The sequence below is a fragment of the Alexandromys fortis genome, unplaced genomic scaffold (assembly GCF_014885135.2).
Source record: "Alexandromys fortis isolate MF-2015 unplaced genomic scaffold, M_Fortis_MF-2015_v1.1 scaffold_70, whole genome shotgun sequence".
In the NCBI taxonomy this organism is placed as follows: Eukaryota; Metazoa; Chordata; class Mammalia; order Rodentia; family Cricetidae; genus Alexandromys; species Alexandromys fortis.
Window position 1 is genome coordinate 1,064,079 of NW_026067955.1, and position 24,748 is coordinate 1,088,826.

A 24,748-nucleotide genomic window follows, 5' to 3' on the forward strand; every position below is an offset into this window, starting at 1 on the left:
AAAGTCTTGGGCCCAGCTCTGGGAAAGCCTGAGCTCTTGCTCTTATCCCCTGAGGCCCCAGGTTTGCTTTTTAGGGGCTCATCCTGGTTTGTCTCTCAAGCTCCACAGGTAAGACCAGTCTTCCGTGTTCCTCCCACCTGCAGGTGGGCACTCTGATAAGTGTGAGGCTGTTAAGAAGTCACATTCAACTGGGCGCCTTCAATCCGAGCACTCAGGAGGCAGAGGTGGGCAGATCTGAGTTCGAGGCCAGCCTGGCCTACAGAGCAAATTCCAGGATAGCCAGGGCTACACAGAGAAAGCCTGTCTTGATTCCCTTCCTCTCAAAAGACACCATTATTCCCTTCTGTAGGTGTGGCCATGGAGCTGGAGTGGGTGGTATCATGTGGAGGACCAACCAATGGTAGGGACTTACAGTGATGGGGAGCTGTTCCACACACAGCCCTTTCAAGACTTTTCCTGTCAACATCTTGTGGTACAGACGAGGCTTTAGTGGTAGCACGGAGACACCCAAGGGCTGTTTGAGGGTCCATGGTTCACTGCTTTTCACTGTGGGAGGAAGGACCAACTGAAGCTCCTGTCAACAACTTCCTGTTCCTGCTGCCCAGGTTCCTAGATGGGTTTTTAGACAGGCTCCATCCCTGGCATTGGACATGCAACTCTCTAGGTTCCCACTGCCCCTGGTTCCCTGCCTCCCATTTTCCCTTATACACACACACTTGGCCAGATTCAGAGATTTATCAGTTCAGAGCAACTCTAAGCAGATAGGTATTCTTCTGATTCATCCTGTCTCCATCCTCTAGTGTGTGTGTGTGTTCCTCTGCCATTCTCCAGTACACCCTCTTCTCACTGATGGATGCTACGGTGTCCAGGCAGGGATAGGCCTACAATTCCTGGCCTGTGCTCCATAGCTGCCCTATGGATGTGGATTTAAAGTAGACCTTCTTCTAGTCTTTGCCTGTACTGGGGGTTCCTGGCTCCTGGAGATCCTTAGGCAGTCCTTACAAGAAAGAGGCAGAGGCAGGCTGTCCAAATGTCCCTTAATAAGATTCTCCTGATGAATTCTGCCCTGATGGGACACTGGGCACTTACTTGAAGCAGAAGGGTAATACTCCAGCACCAATGCTGTGTCCTCTGAGAAATTGGTGGCTCCATCTCGGCCTTGGAAGAGGAAGGACTGGTTCCATATGGGCTGCTCTGGGGGTCCCCCGGGCCTGGACAGCTGGAAGAATGAGAGAGAAGCCATGGGGTCATCCTTTCTTCTAGGTTTGGTGCACATGTATCCGTTTGTTCCAGTTATAAAAAGGCAAAAAAAAAAATGGTAAATAAAAGGAAGGGGGAACTCCTATATTCTTACATAAAGACAACCACTCAAACTGGGCAATGGTGGCGCATGTCTTTAATCCCAGCACTTGGGAGGCAGAGGCAGACAGATCTCTTGAGTTCGAGGCCAGCCTGGTCTACAGGGCAACACAGAGAAACCCTGTTATCAGAGAAAAAAGATGGTCACTCAATACCACCGTGTTCCCATTTTGTCTGCGCACATTGTTTTTGTCTGATTACCACTCTGCACTTTTCCGTTCACACTCAAAACAGAAGCACACGCAGAGTCTCCAGAAACTCCCGTTACTCACGACTTTAGTAACTTTAAGATATCCTATGTTTGGTGGCACAGACCTACAATCCCAGCACTTGAGAGGTAGAGGCAGGAGGATTGGGAGTTCAAGGACAACTTGGGCTATATAAAGAGTTGGAGGACACCTTAGCTATCCAGCAAATTTGAGGCCAGCCTGGGTTACATATGACCCTCTTAAAAATCAAAACAGAGCCCATCTTCCCCAGAAGATGCGTTATCATGTCCAATTGCCCTGATTTTTCCTTCTTTTAAAGTTTTTAATGTGTGTGTGCGTGTGTGTGTGCATGTGTGTGTGTGCACCACAACACATATGCAGAGGTCAAAGAACAGCTTGCTTGAACCAACTTTCTTCTTCCACCATGTGGTAGATTTTGGGTAATCAAACTCAAATTTTCAGGAATGGAAGCAAACACCTTAGCACTCTGAGCCATTTCGCTCTCCCATTTTCTGATATGTTTTCCTCCGACGACACTGTGCTCGGTGTTCCTTGCCGCACACCTCTGCACCCCAGACTGTTTTCCCAGTGCAAATACCTAAAGTACTGCTCAGTGAAAACATTTTCAAGCTCTAAAGTGCTTGCTAGATGTGTGTAGTGTTCCCCAGTGCTGTACCAACATCCACAGCCCCTGTCTGTTCCACACAAGTTACCCCAGACCCGCCCAGAAGGCCACACAGGTCCTCAGACTCCGGAATGTGGGGCACACACATGGGCATGGCTTGGAAGAGGAAATGTGGCAGCGCTGACTAATACCCAATGAGGGAGACCCTGGGTGGTCCCCAAACCTCAGAGGAAGCAGGGCCAGAAGAGGCCCTGAAGGGGGATGTGACATGGTGAAAGAAGAGGGGAGGGGCTTCCAGTGGGAGAGTGACACAAGCCACAACGTGTGGAGGAGGCATACAGCTTAGGACACGCAAAGGATCCTGGAAGGGAATGGGGGGACTCATGAAAAATCCAAGAACCCACATAAATGGTGGAAAAATAGCTGCATGATCTCAGCATGGGCTGCCTTGCCACTGCCCTGCCCGGGGCCACCAGCCACGGTGGCAGGGGTCCTATGTTTTGACCTGAAAGCTTTAGAAAAAACCCTGGGGGGATTAGCAATCTCAGGAAAAGGTCAGCACAAACACTCCAGGGGTTACAGACGTTAGACAGAGGAATATCAGTGCAGGCCTACTCCTCCTGACTGGGCGGGGCTCTCACGTCTCTAACACTAGTAGGCTTGCTCTGGTCCTCAGGAGTCTTGCCCAAGGATTGTCTGAATCTTTCCCTGTCCCCAAGGAGAAGGTTTGTGGTCAGCACAGGGACAGATGAGCACTAGGATGGTGGCTGGAGTCACGGACACATCCCTAAGATGTCATGGTGGAAGCTCAGGGAGGGTCAGTAGGCGAGGCCCCAGAAGCCAGACCTGAGTTCTGTGAAGCTTGGTATTGGTCTCTTAGGATTGATCCCCACGCTATGACCCTCCCACATCCTGGGTATCAGAGGGGAGTGTCCATATTGCCTGGGCCAGCTGCCAGGCCCCAAGGCCCTCAGGGAGGAGGAACTGTGACTTGGTTTCTTGCTGCCTCATTTGTTGCCCCTATCCTGGGAAAGGGTTATTTAATGGATGCTAGCTGTCTGCTGTGGGACTTATTAACAGATCTAAATGGAGTCTACATGGCAAGAGGTGGTAAGTGGCTGCTGCCCAATGAGGGACAGCCTTTCCTTGAAAGGGTCCCAGGGTAGGTCCCTAGGAGAAAGCCCTTCATACCTGGAATATCGGAGGGCAGATAATACATATTCTCTCTCTCTCTCTCTCTCTCTCTCTCTCTCTCTCTCTCTCTCTCTCTCTCTCTCTCACACACACACACACACACACACACAAATGAGGGTGTGTAAGACTCACAGTTAAATAAAGCCCCATGAAGAGGCAAGTGCTAGTGGCTGATCTGAATGCTGTGCAGGGGTGAGGGCGTGGGGTGGGGATAGGGTAGACATGGCCTGAAGATGCTAATGGGAAAGGCTATGGCGGGCTTTGGAATTAAGGAATATCATTAACCCTCAGCTGTGATCTTCAGAAAAGCCATTAACCCTCTGCCACTGAGGTAGACCTGCCTTCCCTGGGGACAGAGCCTTCATTCTAGGGGCCCTTGGCCCTTCCTTCTCCTATTTCCCCTGGACTCACCCTGGCTCTCACCCTCATCCACTGCTGTCTGCTCTGCCCAGGAACAGCAGAGGCATGCTGCGGGGAAGAGCTGCTGGCAGCTGGTGCTGCCTGGGACTCCCAGCAAGCTAGGACCCTTGGCTCTGGGCCCACTTTATTTTTTTTTATTTATTTCTTTATTAATTAATTAAAGATTTCTGTCTCTTCCCCACCGCCGCCTCCCCTTTCCCTTCCCCTCCCCCAATCAAGTCCCCCTCCCTCGTCAGCCCAAAGAGCAATCAGGGTTCCCTGCCCTGTGGGAAGTCCAAGGACCACCCACCTCCATCCAGGTCTAGTAAGGTGAGCATCCAAACTGTCTAGGCTCCCACTAAACCAATAGGTGCAGTAGGATCAAAAACCCATTGCCATTGTTCTTGGGGTCTCAGCAGTCCTCATTGTTCTGGGCCCACTTTAAACTTATTGTTTGGCTCCCAGCAGGTCCCTTTCCCTCTCTGGGACTTAGTTGTTTTTTTTTTCTTTTGTTTGTTTGTTTTTGTTTTGGTCAAATAAATGCCTCTTGCTTCACACTTTGAAAGCTGTTTGCAAGGCTGAAGGAGACAATGGATGTTTTTCTAGTAAGCGGAAGTTCAGTTTGACTTAACTTAGCAAATATTGCCTGGGACGCCATGACAGACACTCATAGGGTGTTGCATTGACTGTGGGAAAGCTAGAGGCAGACTCTGCCCCTTCCTAGAGCTTATCTTCCGAGAGTATAGAGTATATCTACGATGTGAATAAATACCCACCCATTCCTGCCACCGTGCAGCGGCCTGATCAAGTTCTTGTGGTAGCAGTTAGGATACGTGAAGAGAAAGCCACACTGCTTAAGAATCTGGGGCAGGGAAGAGCTGAGAGTTGAGGTCAAGGTTGAAGGTGAGAGAGGACTAACACAGAACAGTGGATGAGTCTTCCCCGAGGCTGGGTGAGAATTGGAGTGATGAGCTCCTGTATCTGGACAAACAGTACACAGGTAACTGGGGCTTGGTTCTGTGTGAGAGAGGGCTGAAGGGGCCCAGGGAAGCCTGTGGTTCGGGCAGGGCATCCCTTACCTGCTTCTGGAATGGGAAGGCTGCGACAATGGTCCAGGCAAGAACAGCAGCCAGTACTAGAGCGAACCCAGGGTGATGGGAAAGACTCTAAGAGCTTGGGAAGACTGGGAGACTGGGTCAGGGTGAGATGACGGGCACAGATGGTTCTTCTCCTCCATTTGTTTCACTCTCGGGAGCTCTGCCCCCCATGTTGCAGGTTGTGAGAGCTACAGGAGCAAGCAGATGGGTCCAGCTCACAAGTCTATGTCCAACCAGATATGTCTGATCTATCGCTTGACTCACCAGAGCCCAGGTTTTGCCATCCTCACCAGGCTGGGGAAGGAGCAGAACAGACTGGGGGTGACCTGGTACGTTCTGTGGAACAGACTGGGGGTGACCTGGTACGTTCTGTGGAACAGACTGGGGGTGACCTGGTACATTCTGTGGAACAGACTGGGGGTGACCTGGTACGTTCTGTGGGACAGACTTGGGGTGACTTGGTACGTTCTGTTCTCCTTGCCTCAGTCGGAAGCTAGAGCCCTCTTATTCAAGTGGCTCCTTTCTTCACAGCTGCTGACTTAGGCTATCAGCAAGTCAGAACCACACCCTCCTTAGGAAATGGCACCAGGAAGTGCTTATGATCGGACTCTGGCCAAGGAGACCAGAAGGAAGGTTGGTTGGGAACTTAGTAGGAGGAGTTAGTTAATAGTTTCTCATAAAAACCTAGCTCTTTACTAGCCTTTGATCATGTCTGGGCCAGAAACCTGGGACACTTGCCCAAATGATCATTGCTAGGTGTCAGAGATCATGTCCTTAAGGGCTACCACGGGGTGGCGTCTGATGCCGAGACTGTGATGTACGGGCGGTTAGAGAGGTCCATCTGAGATGGGGTTACTGTGGGGCTCATCACAGGCATCAGGTGCAATGATAAGGCTGGCCTCAGGGGGAGTTCTATCATAAAGACTGTGAAACTCTGAAGGAGACAGAAGGGACTCCTGGCCTGGGTTAGCTCTTTCAGTCTAACTGCCTAGTCAGGTAGGAGTCAACAGGTCTGGAGGAACCATAGGGTTTGTTGAAGGTCACACACTAGCAAGCTACAGAGTTAGACTCCAACCTAGGCCTGCTGGGTCTAGCAACCACTCCCCAGGGGTTGTGGGAAATGCACAGCACTCCAAGATGTCAAAGAAGACCGGACTTGGAAATTACCTGGTTCAGTCCCCACTCCGTCAACTGTAAAGACCATGAAGCTCAGAAGGGACAGGTAGGGGACTCTCTAGGCTCAGAATTCATGACAGGATCCCTCTTACTTCCCAGCCTGTCTCTCTCATTTTCCCTGTTGGCTTCTGGGCCTCTCTGCACAGGCTACATGTAGCTTTAGACTTTATCCAGCGGCCACCATACTGGGTAACCTTAAGCAAGTGTCTTGTTGCTGGGCTCTGGCCTTGAGTCCCACACATGGGAAAAGCACTGGAGAGCTCTGTCGGGAGGAGTGCCTCGCCCTTTTACGTGTAGTAGGCAGTGGAGACAGCCAGTGGTCAGGCCTGGAGAGGCTCACTCATTAAAGCAGGCAGTATCTCCTGTCCCTTGGGACAGCTGCCGGTTGGTTCATAATTTTCTGTGCAAATGCAGGGCCATGTGTGAGGTGACTCTGGGGAAATCAGGCCAAGGATTTTGAAGCTGTCCCCATGATCCCCCCCTTTATTCCACCCTTCCCTGCCTACCATCACTCCTGCCTGTGTCTGAACCTTCTTTAAATGAAAGCTTTTACATGAAAGCTAGGGCTCCAATCGAGTGTCTCGTTCTAATTTTAGTGGACAGATGACAGGAGGGACTTCCAAGAACCCCCTGTCTTCCAAGCTTCCTCCATCACGTACAGCAAGCTCCGAGGGGTGTGCAGTCTACAGGAGGTCAATCTGGCCATTTCCTGGGTCCAGCCATGGCCTGTGTACCCCTTCTCCAACATATTTAAGCAAACATCTTCCTGCCCATTCCCAGCACTCACGACATCTTGGGTTATACTATATACTATACAATATAGGTGTTTTTACTGCCCTGGACCAGCCCTTTCATAACAAAACATCAAGACCAATGGGCTGGTGAAATGACTCAGCACTAAAGAGACTTTCTGTTAAGGCTAGCCACCTGAGTATGATCTCTGGAACCTATATAAAGCCAGTTCCACAAAGCTGTCCTCTGACCTCTATGTGTGTGTTGTGGTATGGTTGCCCCCTCATTATCAATACATTGATAATGAATTGAAAAGGAAAAAAAAGCCTAGAAAGTGATGACTGAGTTGGCGTAGTGACACGTGCCTGTTTTACTAGGGCTGGGAGGGTAAAGCAGGCAGATGGAAAGACCCTGTCTCAAAAACAAGGTGAAGGGTCATGACTTGCCTTCCCTAACCATCCAGACATCAGCATTCCATTTCTCTCCTTAAAAAGATATTATGGAGGCTGAGAAAATGACCAGTTCTCTGAAGACCTTGCTAAAGATCTGAGTTCTGTCCTCAGCACACATATGAAAAAGCTAGGCAAGATGGTGAGCTCCTGGAATCCCAGCACGGAGAGGCAGAGACAGGCGGGTCCCTGGATCTTGCTGGCCAGTCAGTCTAGCTGAGTCAGTGAGCTCCAGATTCACTGAGACAGTCTCAAAAAATAAGGGGAAGAAGGGCTCTTAAGAGAGTTCAGTGGGTAAAGGTGCTGGCTGCCAAGATGGATGACCTGAGTTCGATCCTTGGGACCCATATGGTGGAAGGAGAGAACAGGGTCCTGTGTCACGAGCCATTTCCCCCCTAAAAATCATTACAGGAACCATCACCCTGGGGAGTCTGCAGGGAACCTCACACCCATAATTATGTTCTATTGAGAACCTGCCCCACACCCAATTAACTGCTAATCTGTTAGCAGAACTCGCCTCACATTCCAGCTATCCAGGGAACCAGGTGTGGCAACTCGTGACTTCTTGGCCTACCTGTCCGAACGTAACCTGGCTTACGTGACCTGGAATGCGTGGCAAGAGTCCAGTTTCCCTACCCTTCAGGGGCTATATAAGCAGCAACCATGATCCTAATAAACGGAGGCTTTGACAAATCTGCTTAGCCTCCTTCTTCTGTCCTAGCTCATTCCCTTCCAGGTAGCGCCCCTCCGTGACCCTGGAATAACTGATTGCAGGGTGGGTTACAAACCCCTAGACTGAGTAACCCACCCAACGCAATCGACAGTCCTGCATGTTGAACCCTTGACTTCCATACTTGTTCTGTGTGAACACACAATACACCCCAAATTTAAAAAATATGAAAACAATCAAGTGAAAACACTGCACGTTGACCTCTGTTCTACACACACACACACACACACACACACACACACACTCACACACACACATGAACACACATGCACACACAAACATGCATGTTCACACATCATCCTAAGTGTTTCACACCCACAAACCAGTAGTCCCCTGCTCTCTCATCTCCCCAACCCTTGATAACCCTATTGTGCCTTTTGTCCCTATGACTGTTGATTTGAGGTGCCCCACGACAGGTGGAATCCATACTTTGTTCTTTGTGTCTCCTCTTTTCTGCTTTCCTTAGCTCTGACAGTCCCCGTTGGCTTGTTACTAGATTAGACATGAACTGGGTGGATATTTAGTATCTCCAGGAGTCCCGAGGGCAGGTTCTGTGCAGCACACAGGAGCAGATCCTGTGCAGCAGTGAGATGCAGCGAATACTTCTCAGCATTAGCTGAGCTGCTGCCTGACGTCATGATGAAGGAATGTGTCGGTTACTCGGTTACTCGTGTACTCCAGTGAGAGGCCGTGGCTGGGAAGGAGCCATACCTGAGGATACCCATTCTGGCTGACCCGAGGCACATCAAAGTTCATTGGTGATGAAATAGGGAAGGAGATCTGGGTGAGGGGCAGCCCCACAGAGGCAGGGTCCCGTCTGGTCTGGTTGGCCCTGGAGAGGCAAGGAGACAGGAGTTGGAGACTCTCTGACCTGTGGCCAGCCTGGCAGCTGGGGCTCACACCTGGACTGGGTTAAGGTGAAGGGGTGAGTGCAGTGGCCACCTTCTTTAAGCCTTGTAACAAACAAGCTGGTGATCTCTGGCCCAAGCCTTGGGAAGGCTAATTTTGGTCTGGAGATGACAAGGGTAGCTCTTAGGCTCCCTCAGCAGTGATTTGAGATGACCTTGGCTATATCAGAGACAGTCAGCTTTACCATCTTTAAAGGGGGCCTTACCTTCCCCACCTCATCTTTGAAAGTCTTTATCAGAATTGTTCCTGACTTGTGAGAATCCTGGCTTATGCTTACCGGGTGAAGAGCCTGTGGGGGAACGTGCATGCAGGCCTGCAGTTTGGGTGCAGTGGGATATTATCCCTGCAGCGGGACATTAGTGGTTATTCCTCCAGTAAGAAAGTGGGGCTTTTAGGGTCTAAACACTCAGAGCTGTAGGTAGTCAGGAAGTCAGCTTGGACAGTAGTGACAGGTGAAGGCTGACTTCAGGAGGGGTGCTGGCCCAGAGCACACACGTTGCCTGAAGAACGTTCCCCTCTTTGGGCTTCAGTGATCAAACTATCTGGATCCGTTCCTGAGCTTGTAACTCAAGGAGATCTGGGAACAGTGAAGACCACAGACTCCTTCAGGAGGCAGAGAGAGGACCCTCCCCGCAGGACTAAGGTTCCAAGATGGCCTTATGTCATCCACTGGGGACCACCAGCAGCAGGATCCTGAATGAAGCCTTGAGCCTGATAAGGAAAGGGGACCATGGCGTGGTAAGCCTAGGATGGCAGGCTTGTTTGTTGTGGGGGCAGAGGTGCTCCTGGGCAGGAAAAGGGGCCTCTCTTGGGCTTCTTAATACCAGCTCCTTCCTGTTCTTTAGGCCCTATACGCTCAAAAATCTTAGGAGAGATCCCCACTTTCCCCTTCCAGGGCTCGGGTCTTCTGGAAGAGAAAGGCAAAGTCTGCTATGGGAAGCTCACTAGAGCCTCAAGTCAAGGTGCGTGGGGAGCTTTGAGGGAACTTAGGTGAGGGGAAGTTTTCCCCATCCCAGCCCTCTGCCCTCCCCTCCCTCCTAACCTGTACCCACTTACTTAAACTCAGTATAGCTGGGAACCACCCGAGCAATCACCACCATAGGGCTGGGGTTGTTGACCAGGGGCTCATTGACTCCCTGAACCAAGACCTGTAGAAGAAAGGAGTAAACAGATGAAGGCTTGTGACTTGTGCCCCCCACCACTTCCTTAGAGCCTTTTGGCTCTCAGCTGAGCCTCCCAGTGAGCCTCTGATGTCAGTGCAGAGCCGTCATGCCCTGATGCTCACAAGAACTCTGACAGGTATGTGGGCCAAAGGGGATGGTGTAGGTGTGTCTGGAGGGGATGGACAATTTACACCTGCTGTGTGCTGACTCTGGCCAGGGGTGAATGAGACACTGGTACCCGGACACCTGCTCCTGATCGTCTGGTGAGTAGCTGAAGCAATTTCTTCTCCCACTGTGTCTCCTGGTCTACCATCAGTAACAGATGGGTGTTCCTGTGGCTGTAACTGTGACATATTCGGGAGGAAGGTCTATACTGCAACAGGGGAGTGGGTGGATGGGCTGCTGGGGGCAGGGTAGCTCAGACTCTACTAGACAAGGCAGAGATTAAGGCAGGAGTGGGTCAACTCGACAGTCCTGGAGTTGTGGCCCCTTCCTGGATGAAACTTGGGGACAGCAAAGCCACCTTGACTTTACTTTTCCTTGTTCCATATGCTGGAGTAATTGGCTGTCCTAGAAAGGGGCCAGACAGAAGAAAGGAAAGGGATGCCTGCTGACTCCCAAGGGGTGGCTGTGGGAGAAGCAGAGATGTCGTGTAGGATCTCCGGGCTCTTCTATCAGACTCCTGTGGGTCTCAGTGTCCCCAGATGTGACATGGGACTCGAGATCAGTTATTGCCCTACCAGGCTCATGGCGCTCCATAGCAAGGGGTCAGATCAGATCTGCTGGGGTAGGAGAAGGCTAGTGTCAGAGTCCCGTGGGTCGCACAGAGACATCTGTGGCTTAGGGAGAGGCTCAGGGCCCAGGAGCCTGGGCTGTGCCTGCCTCAAGCATCTGTCATTCCTCCCGAAGCTGTCGCTGGGCTGAACGGTGAGAGATTATGGTGTGGCTCGTGCTCGGTCTGCCCAGTGGCTGTGGGTGACTGACAGTGTATAAACAGCTGTTGGGAGGATGAGTGGGTGAAAGAGGCTGTGCACTCTCAAGCAGTAGACCAGCCGAGTTCAGGAAGGGCCAGGGAGATGACAGGCTTTGTCTGGCAGTTGTAAGCCCTAGGTCATGAGTCCTTACCCCAACAGGAGAGAACAGACCTGAACACAGCCAGGGACTGGACCAGGATATGGAAGATGGGCTTTTCTTTGCTCCTGGGAGTGCAAAATCCAAGGGAGCCTACTGTTGCTCCCTGAAATACACAGGCACATGAGAAACACAGCTGCCACTCGGCCCCTTTTTCCTCCGTCCAAGGGCAGTACAGGAAGGAGAGACCAGGGCACTTTTGTCCCAATCAGGGATCGTCTTCACACATTCTGGCTATTTTGTTGTTTATGTTTTAAATATTTTTTTAAAAAATTATTCTTATTGTGTGTATGGTATGTTTGTCTGTGGGAGGGGTGCTTGTGCATGCTGCATGCATGCGTGTGTGTGTTTGTGTGAGTGTAGGCCACAGGACAACCTTATGGAGTCAGTTCTCTGTGTGTATTTCAGGGACTGAACTTAGGTCATCAGGATTGCACGTGAATACTTTACCCACTGAGCCGTCTCACTGGCTAATTTGGAAAGGTCTCATTGCTTTTGTCTTTGTTGATTTCTTCCCTAGACACCTGTGATCCATACTCTAAAGCCAATTGGAGGCAATCAAGGGCTCTACCTGTCCCCTCAGTCCCCCCAATGCTGGTACCTCCAGAGCGGTATGGTCACAGCCAATGTAGCGGGGTAGCAAGTTGCCCTTCCGAACCACAGTGGCATAGAGGCGGGTCTTGGCAGTGTCTTCATCAGCATTCTCAGACTGCGTGGGGTGAAGACAGGATGGAGACAGAAGAAACATAGGAAGGAGCATGTCTAAGGGGCAGAACCTGGTCATAAATCCAGCCCTGTGCGGACACTTGCTTATCATTGCACCACTGGGACTCCAGCTGTAATTAAAGCTCATGGTCCCTGGGAGCCCTTCCAAGAAGATCGGCCAATAAATCTCCCCTTTTCCGTTTGAATATTTCATTGCCCTCGCAGACGCTACTGCTGCCTGCTCTCTGGGTGAAAATGTGATAAGGAGGCCTGTGATGTAGGTGGACAGAGGGCTGGGGGGGGGGGCTAGGGGTTGGCAGAGACAGATCTAGGGCTACCTCCAGGGTCTCTTGGGGAAGAGGTTTGCTTTCCTGCCTGCCCTGGTTCCCCTTCTGTAGTCCTGGAACCCAGGGAAGATAAAGATCTTTGGCATCATGGTGGAAGAGTTGCTTGGCAGGAAGGTGAGTGCCAAGGCCTGAGGGAAGGAGAAAGGATGGGAACTACCTATGCTGAGTTCTTCCCATGTGCTGGCACTTCACCCATTACCACACCAGAGCCTGTCCAGAGGTGCCATGTGTTGCCTTCGTTATGGAGCAATGGAGGTCTGGGGTAAAGTGGCCTCCTATGGGTATACAGCTAGGAAGTGGCAGACCTGGGAAGGAACCCAGACAATCTTATCTCATATTGTCCTGTCCTTTGAAAGGAAAAGTACTGGAGTGCTTGCTGGAGGAGAGCAAGGTGATGCTTCTACTCCTTTGTGGTCTAGGACCAGGCACTCAGTAGGTGCTTAATAAATGCTTGATCAATGAGAGTGGATCTTCCCCTTCACCAGTCAGCAGTAAGGAGTCTAGTCCAAGGTTGAGAGGCTGGAATTTCTACTCCAGGTTGGTATTCAGTTGTCCCCCTGACAGGGTTCATTCTGGAGAATGTTTTGCCTACCAAATTTATACTCCACATCTCTGGCTTGGGAGGAGCATGGCCTGGGTCCACCCTCCACTCTATTCTCAGAGAACATTTGGGAACACCAAAGCACTTCCCATCAGATCTCCCCTAGCCAGGCAGAGGTTAGGCTGAGCCCGGGGCTTGCTTAGGCTTACCTTCTTAAACTCAAAGTGGTACGGGTGGAAGACACGTAGGTATTTAATGGGGATTGTATAGGACACCAACTCCTCTTTCTTGTTGTTGTCCATCACCTTGAGGATGACATCTGGAGAGAGTGGAGGGTGGGGAAAGAGCTTTCCCAGTGACGGGAGACATCGAGAGGCAAGGGACATTGTGGAGACAGACAGATGTTGGAACGCATGGAGGAATGTAGGCCTTTCCTTGGGTAGCTCTTTTCATAGAAGTAAACACTCCCTTCTGGAGCAGGGAGGGAGGCTCAGAAAACTCAGGAAAACCATGAAATGGAAAGGCTCAGAAAATTTCAAAATTCACAATCCCTCTCCCGATGATAATAGCAGTCAACAATTACTGGTAAAAGGAGATTCTCTGGTGGAGCTGCCTGCAAGCTGTGCCAGAATCTACACCACACACACACACACACACACACACACACACACACACACACACACACATGCTGCTTTTGTGTGTTGCCTCCCCAGCTGAGGGTGAGCTTTCCAGTGATTTTGCTGCCTCCGAGCCCCCATGCTCCTGTGACTGTACTGGCTGGATTTTGTCGAGTAGGCACAAACTAGAGTCATGTGGGAAGAAGGACCACCAAGTGGGGAATTGACTCCATCAGACTGAACTGTAGGCATGTCTTTGGGCCATTTTCTTAATTACTAATTGAAGCAGGGGGCCCAGTCCACTGTGGGCGGTGCCATCCTTAGTCAGACGGGCCCAGTCTGTATAAGAAAAGTAGTGGGCAAGCCAGTAAACAAAATTCTTCTATTAAATTTTGCTCTAAGCTACTATCTTGAGTTCCTGCCTTGGTTTCCCCTGATGGACTATAACCTGTAAGTCAAATAAACCCTTTCTTCCCCAAGTTGTTTTTGGTCAATGTTTTATCACAGTGATGGGGAAGGAGACTAATATAGTAGTAGCTCCTTCCTTGAAGTAACCTAAATAAATTTTCTGGTCCATCAAGCTAGACTTGAGAGGAATCATTAGTTTGTTGTGGTACACCACATGGGATAAACACATTTGTTTTCCTGGGGAAAGTCACATGACACATGTACATGTGGGAAACATACATGTGTATAAAAACCCCCAGGCACTATTTGCATTTCTATCCAGGGCAAGGCTCCATGTCTCGTACTGTGAGAACCTCCAAATGTGAAAAACCTCTGACCCAAGAATGGCCACATAGGACCAAGTTCAGTCCTACAAGGCAATAGACATACGTAAGCATAGTGTTACAGGCCAATAGTAATAGCGCCCCCTGCAGGACTGAGACTTCTTAGTCAGAAACACTCCCACTGGGAAGGAGTGTGTCCTGTATGTTTTAGGTAGGGAAAGAGAGGCTCAGTCAAGAACAACAATCTATTCAAGAAAATGCTCAATATAAGAACCAGGAAAAGTCTACTTCATGGGGCTAGAGAGATGGCTCAGCATCAAGAGTACTGACAGTTCTCCAGACGACCTGGGTTCAATTTCCAGAACCCACAAGGCAACTAACAACACTGGTAACTCCAGGTCCAGATCTCACATCCCCTTCTGGCCTCCATAGGCACTGCATGCGTATGGTGCATAGACATGCAGGAAGACAAACTGCCCACACTCATAAAATAAAAATAAATAATTAAAGAAGCTTACTCCAAGTAAATTCAGTACTTTTGGGAAGTTTAATTTTATTTTCATTTTCTGTGTGTGACTGTTTGCCTACTTGACTGCATGTGCACCATGTGATAGCCTTGTGCCTGCAAAGGCCAGAGAGGGCATCAGATTCCCTGGGACTGGAGTGTGGTGCAGTAGTTTGAACGCAACTGCCCCTATAAGCTCATATGGAGTGGCACTATTAGGAGGTGTGGCTTTGTTGGAATAGGTATGCCTTGTTGGAGGAAGTGTGTTACTGTGAAGGCAGGTTTTAAGGTTTCATTTATGCTTGAACCATGACCAGCGTCTCAGTTTACTTCCTGTTGCCTTTGGAACAAGATATAGAATTCTCAGCTCCTTCTCCAGCACTGTGTCTACCTGCATGCCACCATGTCCCACCATGGTGACAATGGACTAAACCCCTGAACTGTAAGCCACCCCAATTAAATATTTTCCCCTATAAAAGCTGTTGTGGTTATGTTGGCTCTTTACAGCAATAGAAACCCGAACTACGACAGAATACAGGTACTGGGGTATTACTGTGAGAGACCTGACAACGGTTTTATTTGAAAGAATATAGACCTTGTGACTGTGGATTAGAAAAGCAGTTGAATGTTTTAAGTGTTGCTGAATGGGCCATCCTAGTAGGAGCATGGAAGACAGTGGTGCTGAGTGTGATTTGATGAACTAGCTCAAGATGTCTCAGAGGAGAATAATAATAGCAATATGTAGCCTAGAGATTGATCTTATTATATTTTGGTGAAGAATGTGACTGCTTTTCACCCTTGTCCAAAGAGTCTGCCTGAAGCTAAGGTGAAGAGTTTTAGATGAATTCCATTGGCAGAGGAAATCTCAAAACAGCCTAGCATAGTCTCTGTTGTGTGGTTATTAGTGGTAACTCTAATGAAGATTTATAATGAAAAGGAGCAAGTTGGGCAAATGAAAATTCAAAATGAACAGATTGAGAAAAGGGGCACCAGGAAGTAGAGTGGAGCTAAATCCTGTGTTCAAGGAGATAAATCAGATTAAGACATGGAATAAAGGGAGTGGTGACCTCAGGGCAAGATCCCACCCAGTTTAGTTTCCAACTTGTGAAAAGGGATAAAGAAAAGCTTAGAACTGGGTATGGTGGTTCACACCTTTAATCCCAGCACTCAGAAGGCAGAGGCTGGCAGATCTCAGAGTGTGAGGCCAGCCTGGTCTACAGATCCAGTTTCAGGACAACCAAGCCTAGGGAGTAAAGGGAGACAGAAAGCTGGTCAAGATGCAATTGAACAGGGGGGCCATATTCTAGCCCCAGCAAGCATCAGAACTTAGCAGCTTCTGCCCTGTGGTTCTGGCTTTAAGGATAGAAGGAAGAGGTAATAGAATATTTCTCCATTACTCCTCAGCAAGTTAGGAAAGCTGCTGAGGTCAGACATGTGCCAGGGGTGTCCTTGAATGGAGACCTAGAGAGGCCATTGTGTGAAGCTGTAAAGTTGAAGCCTGGATTGCCTTGGAGATCCCAAGATGTTGGAGATGCCAGAGCTGTGGGATACCTGTTGAGGAAAACTGCTAATAGGGAGTGGAACCAGCCAGCCAGAGAGAGAGACAGAGACAGAGAGAGAGACAGGCAGAGACAGACAGAGACAGAGACAGAGACACAGAGAATGGAGTTGAGATCTGAAGAGCGCTTTGACATCAGACATGGAGAAGCAGAGTTTGAAATTTGTCCAGCTGGTTTTTGGTCTTGCTTTGGTCTAGTATTTCCTCACTATGCTCCTTTCCTATGTTTTAGAATGGTAATGTATATCTTGTGCCATTATATGTTGGAAGTTTGTGATCTGTTTTTTTTATTTTGATTTTATAAGTGATTACAGTTAAGAAATTGCATGAATCTCAGAAGAGACTTTGAACTTTGGACATTAAAACATTGTTGAGACTGTGATAGACTATAGGTACTTTTGAAGTTGGACTAAATGCATTTTGCATCATGATATTGTTACAAGCTTATGGGGATCAGTGAGTAGAACTTGGTAGTTTGAATGTAACCATCCCCCCATAAGCTCATAGGGAGTGGCCTACTAGGAGCTGTGGCTTTGTTGGAGTAGATATGGCCTTGGAGGAAGTCTGTCACTGTAGAGGCAGGTTGTGAGGTCTCATATATGTTCAAGCCATGCCCACTGTCTCAGTTCACTTTCTGTTGCCTTTGGATCAAGATGTAGAATTCTTAGCTCCTTCTCCAGCACCATGTCTGCCTGTACGCCACCATCTCCCACCATGATGATAATGGACTAAACTTCTAAAATTGCAGCAAGCCACCCCAATTAAATGTTTTCCTCTTTAAGAGTTTCCATGGTCACAGTGTCTCTTCACAACAATAGAAACTCTAAGTCATGGAGTTACACACAGCTGCCGTGTGCCTTCTGGGAACTGAGTCCAGGTCCTCTGTAATAGCAACAAGTGCTTTTAAACACTAAGCCATTTTTTTCCAGCTCTGCTCCAAAGAAATTAGAATGAAGATCAGCAGACCATTTAGTAAACATTTCCCAGAGACAACATTGTCTCCTAAAATCAGGACAAACTTTAAGGAGAAAGCCAGCATCCTGGAAATGATCACGGTACCCACTCATGAGCACCTGCTGTGTTCCAGGCACAATGCTAAAAATTCCCCAGCTAAAATTCCTATGAATTCTTATAACAAGTACCATCACCTTTCTCTCTAAAATATGAGCAGTGGCATTCAAAGGGGGCATGGAACTGGACCAACATCCCGCAGCTGGGAAATGGTGGCAAGGAGGCTGGATTCAGGGATCTATTCATTTTCCCCATTCTTGGAAATCGGTGAATTTTTTTTAGAAGAGGTGGGGAATGAAGAAAGAGGAGAAGGATAAAGGGATGGGGGAGAGAAGATGGAGCTAGAATAAGAAGAATCTAAAGAGATACAGAGAAAAATGGGCAAGAAAGGACAAAGAGTTTGAGGAGTGCCCTTCCCTAGAGGACATTTAAGCACCATGAACAGCTGCTGCCCCAGGCCTGTGCACCCCTCCCACCTGCAGTGGGGTGACCAGAGGATAGGAAGCTATTCTTTCTCAGTCTTCCTTACAGATACCCTGAACTCACAGAGAGGGGAAGCCACTTGCCAAGAGTGGGCTGCATGGGATCCAAACCCAGAAAGAAAGAAAGAGAGAGAGAGAGAGAGAGAGAGAGAGAGAGAGAGAGAGAGAGAGAGAAAGAGGCCTTGGAAGGCTTGCAATTGACCAGAAGAAAGCGTAGTACCTCCAGGATTGGAAGTCAGCAGGTCTGGGTTCTTTTACTAAGGTGCTAATTTACTTTCTGGCCTCTAGGAAGTCATTTATCCCCTCTGGGCTTCTGTATAACATTAATACTTTATATAACCAAACAGAATAGAAAGAAATCTTATCCAATTCCTAAGATTTCTGAGGAAGAACTTATGAATGAGGACCACCTATCCCTCACCCCGGCTCTCACTAGTTTACCCTTGTTAACCATCTGCAGCTCTCCACACAATCACCCATCCCTGAACAGATCTGAGGAGAATCTGCAGGGGGAGCCCTGCACTCCCAGCCAAGGTCCGACAACACTAGCCAAGGAAGCTGTAAACACACACCCACTCCCCACGGACTCCGAGTCCCCCAAACCAATTGGAATTTATGAGACCCCACATCTCTGCCTGTCTTGAGACACCCTGTTTTTGTAGGAAATTGGGCCTGAGCTGTAACTGGGGGGATGGACAGCCATTCCTTCCATGATCCTGTCTTCTTGTTTCAAACAGGCTTCTCCAGCTTCCTGTTTGGGCACTGAGCCCTTCTGCTTCCCACCACTCCTTTTGTGTGGCCAACAAGCCATTTTGGTTACCCGCCCACTTTGGCCTTGATCCAGGGTCTAAAACCCCCCTTTGCTTTTCATCAACATGTCCTCAAGCCGCCTCCCCCTACCCAATCCTCTTGCCTCTTGGCCTGGCCCCCACTTCCCTACCTCCACTGTAGATATCACCACAGCAACCGGTTCCAACTGGGTTCCAACAAGCGACTTCAGTCTGCAAAGAGGCGCCTGCCAATATTGTCTGATTTGTGTGGCCTCCTCACCCTCCTGCCCCTCCTGTCTTTCCTGCAATTAGTCCTGCTTCTGGCTACACAAAAGCCTCAAGACCACTGACCTTGTCACGTCCTCCCTCATTCTATTCCAGCTGTGCATGGCAGAAGGAGGCAGGGGCCGCCTACCATCCCTACTAGCTTCCTTACACACACGCACACACACACACACAGATAGAAAGAGAGAGAGAGCGCGCTCATGGGGTAGGGAGACTACAGCACAGGCAGCAGTATTATGCAATGGCATTCACAGAAACACACAAGCCAGCACACAGGTCCTCACAAAGTGTGAGTGTACAAGCACACATGTGTATCTGTGAAATCCCAGGGCTGTTTTTGCTTCTGTTCCATACCTTCTCAAACCATCCCCACAGCTCCACTTCCCCCTTTACAGAAAGGAAACTGTTCCCCTGCCTGCCTGCAGCTAGCTTCTCCTGTGGGTGGGAGTCCACTGCATTACCTCTTTCCCTCCCACGGTCTCATGATAGTCAACTCTTGGCTCTGGGAGGTGAACAAGGACAGTAAAGCCTGCTGTCTCTTCTAGAGCCATCTGTAAGAAGTAAGGCTGCTGATCTGACTAGCTGAGTCCAGGGACGTGGCAAGGGACCTCTGCTCTGTGCTGTTAGTGCTCCCAGGCTTCCCAGAGCCAGTGCGCCAAGGCTGCCCAGCACTAGTGCTCCCAGGCTGCCCAGTGCCAGTGCTCCCAGGCTGCCCAGTGCCAGTGCTCCCAGGCTGCCCAGTGCCATTGTGCTCAGGCTGCCCAGTGCTAGTGCTCCCAGGCTGCCCAGCACCAGTGCTCCCAGGCTGCCCAGCACCAGTGCTCCCAGGCTGCCCAGCGCCAGTGCTCCCAGGCCAGTGCCAGTGTTTCCAATCAGTTCTGGCATCAGCAGTCAGTACTTCGATATGTCCAGCCTAACCTCTCACTTGAGGGTAGACATTAGATGGTCTCACAGTGAGAAACAACAGGGCACACTTGTGAGCACTGGTCTAGGACCAAGGGAAGACAAGCTGGGGATAAAGATCCACTCAGGACTTGTGTTATTTAAATTCCCTAAGCCTTAGTGTTCTCTTCTAAGGAGCATAGCTCCTCTTAGGAGGTGGTGACTCTAATGATGGATGTGTGGGGACATGCTACAAGACTATAAAGTGGCGTTTCCATGGGACATGGCAGTAATAACAACCATGAAAATAATAACAACCGCCATAAAAAACGATAAGCTCACATTGTCTGGAAAATTCACTTATGTGGAACAACTCATTTTTCCAGCAGGCTGGGGGTGATGAGGCGTGATGGGATTATGATTGTCTCTTTCAAATGCTTTTATCGGAGCCCAGGGAGGTGCTCAGGTGATCTCCAGCTGTGTTGGGAGGAGCCCGCTTTTGCCTTCCAAGGGGGTAGAGCTATGTTCACTGCCCCTCCCACACGCCAGCCCCCCCAGCCCCCAGCCCCCAGCCCCCAGCCTCACCTTCTTTTCCTGCATCCTCTGCCTGGATCTCCACTTTCACTGTGTCCCCCCAGATGGGTGTTCTGGTGGGTTCTGAGGCCACAGAGGTCACTGCTTTGGGACTGTGAGCGGTGGCTTCCTCTGATGTGGTTTTTCTGCAGAGGAGGGGTGGTTGAGTTAGGAGCCTTCCTGCCTGCTGTGACCCTTTCCTGGGCTCCACTGGGCAGAGGGTAGACAGAAAGTGGGCAGCTCTCCCCATGTAGGCCCACGTGCCATCCTGGGCTCAATGCATGCCAGGCTTCTCCCCTCAGCGGTTCTGTTTGGTGACCACCGCATCTTGCTGACCACTACAGAGGCCTTTACTTAAGGTGCAGGGGCAGGAAGCTCCAAGAGAAAGCAGGGCAGATGCCACGCCTATCCGATTTCCTTCTCCTTGCCAAAGAGGGATCCTGGCAGGTGCATCTATGCCGGGACCCCATCTGGACCCTCTTCTCTGGAGGTCTGTTCCATGGGAGGTTGCTTCTGGATAACAGTTGGCCCTGTGCCACCCCCCTAAGCTGCTTGTGCCTGGCTTTCCTTTCTCTAAGTGTGTGGCCCAGAGTCGTAGGCTGGCCCAGATGCCTCAGCTCTGAGCCCTCTCAGTGTGGTATACTAGTTCCCTTCCCACTGTGTTCAGAACCCTGGGGTGGACACAGGGTGCTGGGCACAGGGCCGAGGAGGAAGCTTCCTGGCCCTTGAGCTCTCAGGCTCTCGGGGCAGGCTTGCCGGTGAGGCAGGAGCCGGGGTTCTCTGCAGCTCCGTGCAGCTGATGGGTGCAGGAGATGGGTAGCCTGAGATGCAGAGCCATTAAACAGCTCACGGAAAGAGTTAACATCCTTGCGTTGTATCAGGCTGTCAATGGTGCTGCGGCACGGATGAGCAGTCCCTGACCCAGCCTGTAGGAGGGGAGCTACACCACACACCCAGCAGAGGAGGTCTGGGGCATCCCCTCTCTGTGGTCCCTTTGCCCTGTCTCTGTGATCATGGCTGACTGAGGGGTGCCACATGAGCTCTTCCTGCCATTCTGCACTTCCGTCCTCTCTCTCGATAGCTGCACCTGCAAAGCCAGAGACCAGAGTGCTCATGGGCTTTGCCATTGCCACCAGCCCGCCACACCGATGTAAAAGCAGAGACACCTCGGCCTCCCGCACTGAGACTCTGTACCCCTGACAGAGGCAGAGGAAGACAGCACAGCGGTCGTGGAGATGTGGGTGTACTGAGGACACGCAGAAAGGCAGGCAGGCCCTCCTACAAGCCACATGTCACACACCTGCTCCCACACTGGTTCATCTCTGGGGGCCTCTTAGGGATTTTCAAGTGACTCCATGTGTAGGAAAATACAAAACCAAGGGCGTGAGAATGGCAGCAACAGGTCTGAGATCGGAACCCGTGACCTGTCCCTTGACAGCCCTCTTCCTCCTCCAGCTCCTGTCCTCTCCTCCATCCAAGCTCAAGGGATTTTGCAGGAACAAGTCAGATGTTAAAAGATGGGGGAAGTTAGACAGAGCTTTCCCTTAGGACCACAAAGAGTTAAGTCTCCTCAGCCTAACTAAGAGGTGGTCAGGGTAGGTGAGTGAGATGAAGGGAAGAGAGGAGGAAGGCCCAGGGGAAAGGGTAGGGGGCGGAGGAGGAAGCTTTTAGCAGGTGGGGGAGTCTGTCAGGGTAATGGCTTTTCCTGGCACAGCTGACTGACTCCTTTGGGCCTTGAGGAGAATCTAGAACTGGAGCTGGGGGTGGGGAGAGTGCTGTGATTCTTTCCAGAATGGACCAGTTGACTCCCGACTCCCAGTACAACCTCAGGCCCCTGAGGCCCTCTTTAAGACCTACATCCCTGTCAGCTATCTACAAGGCTAGGATTTCTCTCTCACTGTCTCCAAAGGCCTGCCCTTGCTAAACAGCCCAGCGGCTGCAGTTGGAGGCTAGATGAACCGGGGCCTCTTTTCTCAGTGCTCAGACCTAGTTCAGTCTCAGCAGGAAGAGACTGGGGTCGGGTGTAGAAGAGGGGTGCACCTTGTGTCCCAAACTCCTCTCCAGGGTACAAGAGGAGCGTGTCTGACAAACTCCAGGCCTGAAGTTGCCAACCCAGCATGGTGTGAGGGGCCAAACTCAAGCACAGCTGTGTGTGGGAGGGAATGAGAAGCGTCTTGCTTTTTGGTTTTTCCTTCAAGGTCATGACTAAGGGAAAATGCAGTGCCTGCTTCCCGCGGGCTACTGCTGGGGGATGGAGATGTGGAAAATCAACAGACGTGGATTGAGGCTGAGGGAGCATGCACACCCACACCTCCATACCCCTAGCCAGAGAGGGAGGGAGAGAGAGGGTAGAGAGCTGTATGTTTGCACACGCACATTGGTTCAGTTTGTGTGCCTCACACATTCTTTCCCCCGCCCCCTGATGTGTGTATGTGCATGCATGTACATGTATGTATGTGTATGCACGCGTATATAAAGGCTAGAAGTTGACTGTAGGTATCTTCCTCTATCTCCATATTTTTTGAGATGGGATGTCTCAGAAAAGATTTGGCTGGACTAGCTGGCCAACAAGGCCCAGGCATCCTCTTGTCTCTGCACCCCAGCACTGCGGTTACAGGTAGCATGGTTTTTGACATGGGTACTGGATGGAGATGGATCTGAACTCAGATCCACAGGCTTGCTCAGCTTGCTGACTGAGCCATCTCTCCGGTGCCCCTTCACCCTCTCCATCCCTGTGCTTACTTTCCTGGCTGTCTGCTACCCTCCAGTTGCCTCTGCTTTCTTCTAGTTCCATCTGAACCTGGTCTCCCCCATTTGCCCCACAGCCGTTTGGGCCTCCTTGTCCTTTTAGAACTTCAAAGCAAACTGCACAGTGGGCCTGTCTTATCCTCAGTGCCAATCCCAGGACAGCCCACCAGGAGAGCAGAGCAAAGGGAAGGACCCAATTCATTCTGTTCTGATTGCTGAAGTCTAGAGAGCTCTTAGTGGGATGAGTAGGGCCAAAGCCATGTGCCCAGAAACACCGGGAAGGAAGCCTTCAAGCAGGCACTGGGGAGGATGAACGAAGGACAAGCTGGCATGGCAGAAAAAAGGTCCTGCTAGCATTCAGAGTGGTCCACTCTGACTCCGTTGATGGCTTTCCTGGAGAACCTAGAGGGAGGTGGTAAGACAGGTTCACACTAGGTGTCCTTGAGGTCAACTGCCAGGTGTGTGGCTGGGTGGGCCTGACTATCTTGAGAAGATCAAGAAACCGCTGCACCCCACCCTGCCACCCACAGCCTCCTTCAAGTCAGGCCCTGAGCCAAGGATACCTGGTTCCTTATCTTCTAGGAGGCAAGTGGCAGCCAGACTCCCAGGCCTCAAGTCTACCTTCCTCCTGGAGGGCACTTGGCAGCCTGAAGCCCTCTCCTGCAGGTCAATCTTCCGCAACAAGAGGTAGGAGCTACTGAGCTAGCCTCTACAGTGTGGGCCAATGATTGCATCCCTGTCTCTGAGGTTATCTACCATGGCTAGCAAGGGAAGGTGTCTGGAGGATGCAGGGATCACAGAGATGTCTCCAGAAAGAGGACTCTTTCCACAGGGAATACTTGCAGACTTGGAGGAGGTTGGGAACTGGCTCACAGCAAGTCACAGGTGGGGCAGGATTGAACAGTCAGGCTTCTGGGCCTCCTGAGTGAGTCCTTTCTCGAGTTTTCTTTATTCCAGGCCCACCTTCAGGGTCCTCTGAGGTCACATAAAGGAAGGGAAAGCTAAGCCACGTGGAACTGCTGGACAAGCAGCTGTGCCCCGGGAGGAGAGGGGCTGACCTGAGGCGGGGAGAATCCCATCCAAAGCCCCTCTCCTCCCCCTCTCATTTCAGACCCAGCCCAACAGTCAAACCTCCATCTCAATAATCCCTCCTCTGGCTCCAGTGCTCTTCAAGTCCTTGGCTCTAGGCTAAGCAGAATCTGTCACGTGGGCCATGGATGGAACTGTTATTGTGTGCAGAGTGAAGGGCTCTCATCCCAATTTCATTGATTAATTACAGACTAATGAGCCATCACTAATTGCTGATGGTATTACAAGGCACCTGGTGGGCCTCATGCTGGCTAGTCTTTGTCAGCTTGACATAAACTTTGACGTACTTGGGAAGAGGGAATCTCACTTGAGGAAGCTCCTGCATCAGACTGCTCTATGGAGCACTTTCTTGATTGCTAACTGATGTAGGAGGGCCCCGCCCATTGTGGGCGGTGTCATCCTCGGGCCGGAGGACCTGGACTACAGCAGAAATGTAGCTGAGCAAGTAAGAGAAGGCAAGCCAGTGAGAAACATTCTTCCATGGGGTTCTGATTCAGCACCCACCCGTCTTGAGTTCCTGCTTTGGCTTCCCTCCTGATGGACTGTAACCTGTAAGCTGAAATAAACCCTTTCTTTCCCAAGCTGCCTTTGCTCACGGTGTTTACGGCAACATGGAAGCAAGCTAGGAGAGCCTTCCTCCCCAGAAGAGCTGACTCTGAAAGCAGGAGGTATAAGCTGACATCAGGGATCCCCTACCAACCAGAAACTAACTCTGCCATCTATAGGAAGGG

The 24,748-nt window shown here is 50.5% G+C and overlaps 2 protein-coding genes across 2 annotated transcripts in view; one reads left to right on the forward strand and one right to left on the reverse strand.

Annotated features, from left to right (window-relative positions):
• Positions 1 to 24,748, reverse strand: part of Ccdc33 (coiled-coil domain containing 33) — a 100,896-nt gene that overhangs the window by 42,867 nt on the left and 33,281 nt on the right. Inside the window, exons 4-10 of the mRNA XM_050151813.1 lie at positions 20,193 to 20,326; positions 12,976 to 13,085; positions 11,775 to 11,882; positions 9,936 to 10,027; positions 8,682 to 8,802; positions 1,090 to 1,219; positions 413 to 546 (exon numbers count right to left, since the gene is read on the reverse strand). Of these exons, the coding sequence (XP_050007770.1) occupies positions 413 to 546; positions 1,090 to 1,219; positions 8,682 to 8,802; positions 9,936 to 10,027; positions 11,775 to 11,882; positions 12,976 to 13,085; positions 20,193 to 20,326 (829 nt within the window). The remainder of the gene's footprint in view (positions 1 to 412; positions 547 to 1,089; positions 1,220 to 8,681; positions 8,803 to 9,935; positions 10,028 to 11,774; positions 11,883 to 12,975; positions 13,086 to 20,192; positions 20,327 to 24,748) is intronic.
• The window catches only part of Stra6 (signaling receptor and transporter of retinol STRA6), an 82,376-nt gene continuing 67,850 nt past the window's right edge, over positions 10,223 to 24,748 (forward strand). Inside the window, exon 1 of the mRNA XM_050151818.1 lies at positions 10,223 to 10,305. The gene's annotated coding sequence lies outside the window, so the exon portion shown is untranslated. The remainder of the gene's footprint in view (positions 10,306 to 24,748) is intronic.